Raw genomic sequence first — 12,009 nt, forward strand, 5'->3', positions numbered from 1 at the left:
TTTTAAAAGTTACTAAATTATGTAAAATAATAAACACTTTAGTTAAATCATAGAATTTCTGAAAAACTAGTATTGAAATGTTAAACTTTGCATGGTAATAGCTGAGCGTGACGTCAAATGTCACCCGCCCAAAGTAACTTGTATATTTTATAAGGGACTCTGCTTGTCGTTTTACCATGACCAATGACGTCATGAAATCTCTAACGTCTTTAACTTAGGTATCTTTACCTACCCACCTAACTAAACCGAAATGTTTTTCCAAGATAGGGGTACCTAAATATTATTATTTATTCAAAACAATAAGTTTCATATCACGTAATTTATTAAACAATTATAACAGCGTACAAATAATATTAGCAAATCAACAACACGATTATTTAGACCTTTCAACACTAATATAAATTAACAAGATAAAATATTCATTTACATACACAGACAAATATTATAACTAACGATTAACCAAAGATTAGTGTCAAGTTTCATAAATAACAGAAATAGTAAATTTTCTCCCAATAAATACATTAACTTTTGTTAAAAGATACATAAATCTAAATTGAATGGTAGAGATCACACATCTTAAAAACAATTTCTTATACAATGTGTAGAACGCAAAATTATTTTGTCTGATATCTAAATACAGAACGTTTCACACAATATTTGTACGGGTTGCACCACAATTTTATTATAATTGGTACATTTCGTACTAACCGTAAAATATTGTTGAGTCGCGTTGCATTTTACTTTATCACTTGGTGTAACTGTTTTTGCGATTAATTTTGCAATGTGACCAACTAGATCTGTTTTTGTTTTTAGATATCAGAACAAAATTTATATTGTCTCTAGAAACACGAAAAGAACTGTACAAATGGTTTCATCCACGAAGACGCACCCCACCATTCTCGCGCTAATGTTTGAGTGTTATCGGCACACGCTAAATTATCAATGAGTGCACATGCACACTATAGATGACCCACGCTGAACTGTCCCACCAAACTCAATGACAGGGGGGCGCTACCATCGTTCAACTATATGGTTTACAACATGGCAAAAATCGAAACCAGCGATCCGGTATTGACGGTGGCGCCCCACTGTCAATGTCATCGATAGGACAGTCCAGTATTTTGGAACTATACAATAATGACGCTCGGATTGCTCGGATCAAACTCCCCGCACCCCGCGCTTCCCTCGACCAAAAATTCATGGGGCGCGTATTCGTGGATAAAACGATCTAAGGAATGAGTATTAAAGACAATCTCTGTATTGAAATAAAAACACTCATAGGCGAATATATGAAATACATAATTCAACAATAATGCCCTCAATCAATTATAATAAACCTTAGAAAGTAAAAAAAATAATAACCCTAAAACTTTGTCAAAGCTGTTTACGTGACATTGCGAAATCGTGGTTTTCAAAACCAAGTCACCAACCAAGTAGAATCTTAGAAAACTTTAAAAATTTAGTCAGAAAATATCGACATCACATCCAACTACACATTTTGATTGCAAAATAGTGCCTATTACAATTATCAAAGGTACTACAGCGATTAGCTTGATGTGCCCCTACCTTTCATTATACGCCAACACGTCGCCGAACAAGTTAAAGCTCGCGGTTGGATTCTCTGCCTTTCGCGCGAACATTCGCGCTCAGTAATCAGCAGTAACCGCGTTGCGACCGCAGCGAATAGAAGTAGGAACGGCGCGACACACCCGGCCGGTGCTTGCGGTTGGCGGCGTTTTGTTTCACACGAAAAACAATTGAAGATGGAAGATGGCGTCAAACGATACGTTTTGGGGGATTGTTTTTTAGACGAATCACTGACTTGGAATTTAACAGGCTTGTACATAATAGAAGAAGTGATTCCTTATACATATTTAGTAATTTTAGTAAGAGCTATAGTCGACATTATATTGATCTCTACCGTAGGTATTGAGAAAAAGCACCCTTTCCCATAAAATGGTTTTCTTTGGTGGAAATGAAAACTATATTTATTCATCAATAGCAGTGGAATGAGTATGTTTAAGTTCTTGGCTACAGTGTTATTTTGTTTAAAAAACTCGTGACATTCAATCTATTTTTTTATTTTCATTGTAATAAAAACCATATACATTGATTTAGTGAGTTGATTACTAAACTAATTAACTAAAATAATATAATCAGTGCCATATTAGAGCGCAAATTTTAACACCTATCAGTCAATTAAATCTAAGGAGTAAACATGAGTATAATGAAAAGGATGAATTTTGTAATATAATTTTGTACTTGTCCTCATCAAGTCATAAGTTTTATAAGGTAACGAGAATCTTTATGGCCACTAAGAATTACTATAAGCTATTTTAATATCAATATCGTATGCTCAATTATTATAAAATTGAATACGAATAAAACTTAAAATACTTAGGTATATCAATTAACACAAATTTATACTCTATTATGCCAATAATTATTTTTGTGTAAGCAACAAAAAGTAAAGTTTAGGAACTAATAAATATATTTATCTTTAAAAATGTGCAATTTACCTATTATGTTAACATTAAATTTTGTTTATCGTCGTGTTACAGGATTATTGCTTAACAATCGATCAACTACATAGACACAGAGTGAATTTACCTAAAAGTTGTGTGTCAAGCATTATAAGCTAGCCACATGTTCTAATATTAGGCTTAGACCTCTCTAACTACGAATTTATCTAACTGAAAATTCAACCTATACGTTCTTGAAATCGCTTATCTCCCAAATACACTAAGACTTTTTTTGTTTTTTTAATACTAATTGAGCACACAAGACTCGTAAGTTGGTATCATGTACTTAATGTTGATGAAGGCATCAGGTCCTCCGTAGCGTTCCAGGATCTGAAGGGTGTCTTCTATGAGGTCAGCCACGTTCTCGCCTCGAGTAGTAGTGTGGTCAATGCCGGAACCCAAGCTGCCTGTAAGCAAACGAAAGATTGTTAAAGGTATGTGATGCGCCATTACTCAAAAACTTAAATTACCATTAAAATTATGACCAATATTGAAGCTCTAAGATCAATGGAACATGATTAAGGTGGCCCGACCACCTCATAAAGCGCTGGTTGCAGACCGCTACCAACTGGTCATTAAGGAAATCATTGAGTCATTTTCTATAGCTAGATGATGATGGTGATGATGAATATCAATCGAAATATGTTTTAAAACAAAGTGAGTCATATCAAAATAACCATTTGCAATATTGCGTAGCTAACACGTTGTTGTATTGTTATTTTTTTCAAGCATTCGCTAAAAATTAATCGAGGTCTTTTTAGAACCAACCATTTTTATCTACAAAAAATCAGCCTCTTAAACGCAAAACTCCGCAAATTAAGTATCATCTGCATACACGATGGGAGTAAAACATCATCACTGCAAGTGTTTACCAATACCACACTTCATTAATGGCACTCCAAACTATCCCCAAACAAAGGTATCACGAGCAACCGGAGCAGCCATTTGTCCGCGGGTGATGCGCATCGATCATGCGCAAAATAATTGACACGACGCGAACGTTGTTTACGACCTAACAGACTTGTCAGCGAGGATTAATTATGTGTTACCAACTGCGTGACACGCGAATTATTTCACGCCCGCGAGCGACGCGTAAGCCAACCGCGTAGTTTATTATTCCGAAATGCTTGGAGGGCCATTGTTTTTGGGATGATGGTTTCTAAGTGACCCTCAATTGACATAAATAAAATTAAATCAATTAGGTAGTAATAAATAGAGACCCTTTATTGCATACCACATAAAACTGACAATAATAATTACAAAAAACACAAAAATTTAAGCAGCTCAATGCACGTTTTCGAGAGTTCTTTGAAATAAACATTGGGAGGAAAACAATTTGGGTGAAAAACTTGAAAGCTTGATTTTCCGTCTGGTGTAAATAATAAGGCAATAAGTATTTGCTTTTATTTACATTCCTGCTATTAAGAAATCGATGCTGTTGCTTATGCCTTCAACATTGTCAGCTAATGGAAAACTGTCACCGCTAGTTTCCCTGTTATAGGTCAAGTAACAGGTGAAATAAACACGTGTATAGCGATACAGTCAACAACAATAATCTTGTTAGCCGGCACTATGCTAATGCGATGCCAGCGCCAAATTATATCGTTAAACGCGAGTTATCACACCTACCGAATATAACTTGAATCAATTTACATGATGAATACGTCATTATGATTATGATGAAGTACCTTGTAGACCTTGTAGTTGGATAAAGTTTTTTATTTATTTATTTATTTAATGAAAGAAACATACAGCTTTTATATTACATATAGGTACAGGAAAAAGTTTAGTTTATTCATAAGCCAAATATTTTACCTCAAAGTTGAAAGGTGAGATTATGTTTCAGGATTTTCTTTCCACTAATGACAAACAAAAGGTTTTACTAATAAAGTTGAAAGATAAGGCTATGACGTTTTCGGATTTACTTTCCACTAATTACACATAATTGTAATGAAGAAAATTATTACTAGACCTCTGAAAATGGCCTTACTACCTTATAGTACAAGTATATTACATCACTAAAATACACGGCCATTGTTGATATTAAAAATGTCTGAGAACGCTAAAAAGTTTATGGGGCGTCATACAAAAAGCCCACAAATCAAATATGTATAATGTAAAAAATATCAAAATATTAATTCTCAAACTGAATCCCATTTATTGATAATCAAGTTTCATCTCTTAATCAAAAGATAGGACACATTTCTCCTATGCAAATATGCCTAAATTAGGTAACGTAAAACATTGCGTTGTCTGCGACCTTCACGCCTCGTCAGCGCGTCACATACTTGCGGCTGGGGTTAGGGCTTCGCATATCTTATTGCATCTAACGTTTTGTTAGCGAGTTATGTAATGTTTAAAGGTGACATAAGATACAGTACAGAGATAGAGATATTAAAATTTGGTTCAGAAAATAAGTTTGGTTTTCATGAGAATTTATTGCGGTTTTTATGATATTAACGTGTATAAAGGGCTCTTTTAAATATGAGGTTTGGGGCCAGATGTTAGTCGTTCGTTTGCAGATCTGCAGACGGGAAATTGTATAAGAACTGCGTTAGCATAAAAATGTCAATTACCAGCACTGCCGTGCTAACGAAGTCAGCAGTAACTCCATTTTGTGGCAACACTATAATGAGCTCTATTTCAGATGATCTGACAGGAGTCTTTTTAACAGCAAAATATTGGAGTTACTGCTGATATCGCTAGCACGGTAAAACAGTTCATGAACGGACTTGCAAATGTCCGTTTGCAAAACATTATTATGAGAGCTGCCTTGGAATAAAATTGACAATCTACAATAAATCGTATTTGGTGTTGCAAACGAATGACTGAAGTCCTACTCCTTTGAGTAGGTAGTCTAGTCTAGTCTAGTAGTAGTCTAGTCTAGTTTGTCTAATTGAAAGAACCTAAGTATAGAGTCATGACTATGTGGAGGTTTAAAACATTACAACTGTGCGAAGCAGAGGGTAGGTTGCTGATCTACTATATAAAAATAAGTCGGGTTTTCCTCCCTGATGCTATAACTCCAGAACGCACGAACCGATTTCTACGGTTTTCCATTCGTTGGAAAGGTCTCGGGCTCCGTGAGGTTTATAGCAAAGAAATTTCGGGAAAAAGGGGTAAAACGGGATCCACGCGTACGAAGTCGCGGGCGGCCGCTAGTACTCAATAAATTACTTACGGTTTCTATCCTTGAACAGGTTGAGGGTTGGCAATATCTGCCTGTAGTACGGCACCAGCGCTTCACCGACCCGATCACAGCCGGTCACGATCATCTGGATACACTTGAGAGCATGGCAGATAACGCTAGAGCGTTTCGTGGCTAGGGCATCTGTGAAAAACGTAAAAGAATATAATAATAAACGACATTAACCAAGTGTCAGATTGACCGTCTCGATATCAAAGTATCGCTGGTTCGAACCCTGCGACCGCTAGACTACTCGTATTGTGGTGTAAAACGAGCATATTTCGCTTAGTATGAAGGGTTGGCGGGACTTAAAAAAACTAGAAACACTTTTTTGAGACTGCCTAAGCTGGTAGGCGCCGGTGCCTCTTCCAGATTTACCTGACAGGCGAGCTTAGAGGGCTTCCAGTATCAAAATGTATGCAATGAGAATACTTATAATTCAACTTTTATCTAAATAGAAGCACTAGAGATCAGTAATAAAATTAATTAGCTAAAACGCCAGCGAATTCAACTCGCTTTGTTTTAAGGCATTTTCTTTATCTCAAACACTCTCAAAAATGAGATCTCCTTAGCTGTAACCCAATACTCCGCCACTGCTTAAACAATAATTCCGAAATCGCGGGATTTCATTATTTTTGACGTGTTTTGGAGCGCTATTCAATCTAAATAGATAAGATCAGGTTGCAAGAGGCATCTGATTGTGAGAGATCTGATATCTCGCCTAATAATTCAACAAGAATAGGTGGAATTCTGGGCTTTGACTGGGTTTGAATATGTATTGAAATATTTGTTATAAAGCTACGAAGATATATATAAGATAGCTAAAAACATAAACATATTCTTGTAAAATGTTGCCAAAACGAAACCATAATGGCTCGCACTATGAAAAAGTTGTAAGATATCTTATAGGTAGAGCCAAGCTTCTAATATTAACCCAATCCCTAACGCCACTCTTGGGGCGGAGTTTTGGGCTTACACTGCGTAGGTTTGTTGTCAAAACGACAAGAAGAAGAAGACCCCAATCTTTAACTAGACAAACGCTACACCTCAAAATATTGCAGCACAGCCGTTTATAAAAAAAAAACCGTTCATTACTTTGCGATAAAAAAAAGTTTTATTACATTTTGACTACGGCGTAGAGTTTCTATGTTATTTACCTATGTTCCACAAATAAACGAATTTGATTTGATTTGATTTGATTTGATTTGATTTGAGTTTGTTTAGTTAGGACGAGTAGGTAGAGTTATGCTTCAACCACACCAACGCGTGCAGATTGCCATCGCCGACGCGTTCATAGGGAAAAAACTGGTCGCGTGAACTGTCATAGGTAGCGCAACCTGTCATTGGCCTTTGATCGCGCCGGTGATGGCGATCTGTGGGTCTAGACAAAGTGCAAATTATAATCGCAAACCAGTCGAAAAGTGGTCGAAAAGCCCCTTTTTTGTATGGAGTTTTGACGGATTCGATTTTCGATTCGATTAAAAAGTGCGTTTTGTCTATGGGGGCTGCACGCGTTTTGTCGCTTGCCTCTCTAACTGACGTAACTGACATTTTGAAAAATTTTCAGGCAATTAGACAGATCGATTCGTCTAGCGAAATTGATTAAGATGGTGTAGATAGCTCAGTTTCAAAAAAAATGTCAGATACGTCAGTTAGAGAGGCAAGCGACGGTTTGTGTGGTTGAAGCTTTAGAAGCTACAGGCTATTCCGTTTCACTTATTTACGGTTTATTATTTTCTTAAAATATCAAGACGATATCTAAAACGAAACTATGATAAAATACACCCATACTCCATTGAGNAAATCAATTGCGCATATTTAAAATAAAGTTTGTTTACACTTTGACAACAATAGACTGACATGCAAGGTGACATGTCAATGAAGTTTTCAGTTACTGTTGCCATTAAAAGAAATTAGTACCATTAATTTTCCGCAACATGGCGAGGGTTTTTATGTTCCTGGTCAGGCTATAACTCCATTTTGTGGCAACACTATAATGAGCTCTATTTCAGATGATCTGACAGGAGTCTTTTTAACAGCAAAATATTGGAGTTACTGCTGATATCGCTAGCACGGTAAAACAGTTCATGAACGGACTTGCAAACGTCCGTTTGCAGGACCGAAAATTGTATGAGAGCTGCCTAGAAAATTCATAATTAACAACAGATCGTATTTTGGTCTTGCAAACGAACGACTGACGCCCTGTTCGAATTGTATAATTTGAAAGAACCTAAGTATAGAGCCATGACAATATGTGGAGGTTTAAAACATTACAACTGTGCGAAGCAGAGGGTAGGTTGTTGATACTCAATAAATTACTTACGGTTTCTATCCTTGAACAGGTTGAGGGTAGGCAATATCTGCCTGTAGTACGGCACCAGCGCTTCACCGACCCGATCACAGCCGGTCACGATCATCTGGATACACTTGAGAGCATGGCAGATAACGCTAGAGCGTTTCGTGGCTAGGGCATCTGTGAAAAACGTAAAAGAATATAATAATAAACGACATTAACCAAGTGTCAGATTGACCGTCTCGATATCAAAGTATCGCTGGTTCGAACCCTGCGACCGCTAGACTACTCGTATTGTGGTGTAAAACGAGCATATTTCGCTTAGTATGAAGGGTCGGCGGGACTATAAAAAACTAGAACCACTTTATTGAGACTGCCTAAGCTGGTAGGCGCCGGTGTCTTTTCCAGATTTACCTGTCAGATAAGCGCAGAGGGTTCCCAATCACAAAATGTATACAACTAGAATAACTCATGACTCAACTTATATCTATCTAAATCAATACAATAGAAGCCTAGTGACATAAGTCATAAAATTAATTTAGCTAAAACGCCAGCGAATTCAACTCGCTTTGTTTTAAGGCATTTTCTTTATCTCAAACACTCTGAAAAATTAGATCTCCTTAGCTGTAACCCAATACTCCGCCACTGCTTAAACAATAATTCCGAAATCGCGGGATTTCATTATTTTTGACGTGTTTTGGAGCGCAATTCAATCTAAATAGATAAGATCAGGTTGCAAGAGGCATCTGATTGTGAAAGATCTGATATGCCGCCAAATAATTCAACAAGAATAGGTGGAATTCTGGGCTTTGACTGGGTTTGAATATATATTGAAATATTTGTTTTAAAGCTACAAAGATGTTGACATATCAAACCCACCAAAAACATTTTCATGTAAAATGTTGCCAAAACGAAACCCTAATCGCTCGCACTATGAAATAGTTGTAAGATATCTTATAGATAGAGCCAAGCTTTTAACATTAACCCAATGCCTAACGCCATTCTTGTGGCGGAGTTTTGGGCTTACACTGTGTAGGTTTGTTGTCAGTCAACACGACGAAGAAGAATACTCCAATCTTTAACTAGACAAACGCTACACCTTAGTCAAAAAATTGCAGCACAGCCGTTTATAAAAAAAAAAACCGTTCATTACTTTGCGATAAAAAAAAGTTTTATTACATTTTGACTACGGCGTAGAGTTTGTTTAGTTAGGACGAGTAGGTAGAGTTATGCTTCAACCACACCAACGCGTGCAAATCGCCATCGCCGACGCGGTCATAGGGAAAAAACTGGTCGCGTGAACTGTCATAGGACGCGCAACCTGTCATTGGCCTTTGATCGCGCCGGTGATGGCGATCTGTGGGTCTAGACAAAGTGCAAATTATAATCGCAAACCAGTCGAAAAGTGGTCGAAAAGCCCCTTTTTTGTATGGAGTTTTGACGGATTCGATTTTCGATTCGATCAAAAAGTGCGTTTTGTCTAGGGGGGCTGCACGCGTTTTGTCGCTTGCCTCTCTAACTGACGTAACTGACATTTTGAAAAATTTTCAGGCAATTAGACAGATCGATTCGTCTAGCGAAATTGATTAAGATGGTGTAGATAGCTCAGTTTCAAAAAAAATGTCAGATACGTCAGTTAGAGAGGCAAGCGACGGTTTGTGTGGTTGAAGCTTTAGAAGCTACAGGCTATTCCGTTTCACTTACTTACGGTTTATTATTTTCTTAAAATATCAAGACGATATCTAAAACGAAACTATGATAAAAAAAAGCCCATACTCACTCTTTATAGGAATGATGAGCTGAGGGACCACTGGAAGCACTTTGTACGAGCCCTTCTGCACCAGGTCATTGATGCCCTGCTCCACGATGAAGTTGAAGGGATATTTGCCTTCAGCCAACCCGTCGAAGAACATCGGCAGGTAGTGGTGGAAGTCCAGCTTTTCTATTGGCACCTGGGCATAAAACAAAAAGTCAAGTCTTGTTACTCTCTCACTTTTTACATTATAGGTAAGTAATAAAAAACATGAAACCATTTTCAAAATGGTTTTACATTTCGATTTGAAATTCATTGCCCTGTGGGGACGGCCGTAAAGAATACAATTCCCCACCGCCAACAGGAGGCGTGTCGTAAGAGGCGACAAAATCCTGTAGCACGAGATGGGCAGCAGCGTCTGCGTGCGAAACTTATAAAAAACTGCGCTCGCCAACCCGCCTGCCAAGCGTGGCGAGTATCGGCAATAATCCCCTTAATGCAAAACATAACAGCCACCAGGCCTTTGAATTCATAGCTTAGAAAAATCAATTTCTCTAATTAGGTAGAGATACTTAGTAATTAGTATATCAATATCAGTGATATACCTATGAGATATTTGCCTACCATAACAATTACACAATTTACCTTCCAACCAAGTTTCTTCCCGAAGTTTGTGAATTCGATGGACACCGGAAACTCGCCTCTCTGGTAGCACTTCCGGAACATTGTAGGCCTCACTGGCAGAGGGTCGAAGACTCCACATTTTGGAGGTGGTAGCACTCTTGTATTCTTCTGAAGTGCTATCAACAGAACAGAATATTTATTTATATAAAGAAAGGGGAAGGCAAGTAAGAATAGTAAGGAATTTGTGAAAGTGACCTAAATTGGTTGTTGAATATTTTGCCAACCTGTTTGTACGATCTTTGAACGTACAATTTATTTAGGTTGTTTATGTCAGCAATACGCGCCAACCGCGGCGCGGTGGCATCAACTTACAGCAAACTTTATTTCGATATTTCATTGATTTTACATTTAGTGTTTATTCGGTCACCAAACCAACCACGCGTAATCACTCATACCTTTTCACCATTTCGCACCATTTTAACCTAAGTAGTTTCGATATTGTAATAGTGTTAGTTATTGCAATAAACTCTTTGTCATAGCAACCAGTGACTTTCCATCCACCATTCCTTTCTTTGAATGTGCGTACCTTGTTGGATAAAGTTGGTTGTTTATGTCAGCAATACGCGCCGACCGCGGCGCGGTGGCATCAACTTACAGCAAACTTTATTTCGATATTTCATTGATTTTACATTTAGTGTTTATTCGGTCACCAAACCAACCACGCGTAATCACTCATACCTTTTCACCATTTCGCACCATTTTAACCTAAGTAGTTTCGATATTGTAATAGTGTTAGTTATTGCAATAAACTCTTTGTCATAGCAACCAGTGACTTTCCATCCACCATTCCTTTCTTTGAATGTGCGTACCGTACACTGTTTTTTTCGTGTAATAGCGAGCGATGCAAGGCAATAAGGCAGTACCTACTTGATAAAGTTTTACCTATTGGTGGAAATTGATTGTATTGTTAAAATTCCTTTAGATTCGGGTGAAACAAAGCACGGCAACAGCAAAGTAAGAGCACCCCACACTTAATTTTTTCACGGAAATGACGAAAATATCGTGATTAAAAATCTAAAACGAATGCGACTGGCTACACTGGTTTAAAGTCACAGGTTTTTACTAGCAACTAAAAAGTATATTCACTCCACCATTTTAAAAGCCTCACAATAAGCTCAAATCAAGTTACCTTGTATCGTGAAAGCTGGCACTACCCTCGGCTTCTTCAGCTTATGCCCGTGAGGATAGTTGGGGCTCGGTTTCTTTAGCGAATGTCTGAAATCCTTCCCACACTGATCCGGGGCACACGGAGGCAGCAACACCATGTTGGCGGATCAGAAATACATGTTACAAATAAATAATCCAATAAAGATCTAAAATGTTGACACAAGTAATAAAATAAGAGGGTAAATTTGTTTAACGGGGCTCGACTGTGATTGTTTATTTTGTAATATGATCGTTGCCAAGCAACCGTATCGATTGATCGACGGTGGCGGCGCGCAGCGGCTTTGCTTGCGAGTTAGGAGTGGTGTACACAGTATCGTTTTTAATGGAATGCATTTTTTTTATAAAAACTTTAAGCACGATGTATAGTGTTTATATTTATCTTTTAAATCATATTTGTTGTCCG

At 37.6% G+C, this 12,009-nt stretch overlaps 1 protein-coding gene across 1 annotated transcript; it reads right to left on the reverse strand.

Annotated features, from left to right (window-relative positions):
• Positions 1 to 1,172: 1,172 nt before the first annotated feature.
• Positions 1,173 to 11,808, reverse strand: LOC114360461 (parkin coregulated gene protein homolog). The gene is made up of 5 exons (XM_028315181.1): positions 11,569 to 11,808; positions 10,401 to 10,555; positions 9,783 to 9,954; positions 8,029 to 8,182; positions 1,173 to 2,925 (listed from the first exon to the last, which is right to left on the reverse strand). Exons 1-5 carry the CDS (start codon positions 11,702 to 11,704, stop codon positions 2,769 to 2,771), a joined length of 774 nt encoding a protein of 257 aa, XP_028170982.1. The 5' UTR covers positions 11,705 to 11,808; the 3' UTR covers positions 1,173 to 2,768.
• Between the last annotated feature and the right edge of the window lie 201 nt (positions 11,809 to 12,009).

Source organism: Ostrinia furnacalis, unplaced genomic scaffold (genome assembly GCF_004193835.3).
Source record: "Ostrinia furnacalis isolate ACB-3 unplaced genomic scaffold, ASM419383v2 OfSCF5051, whole genome shotgun sequence".
NCBI lineage: Eukaryota > Metazoa > Arthropoda > Insecta > Lepidoptera > Crambidae > Ostrinia > Ostrinia furnacalis.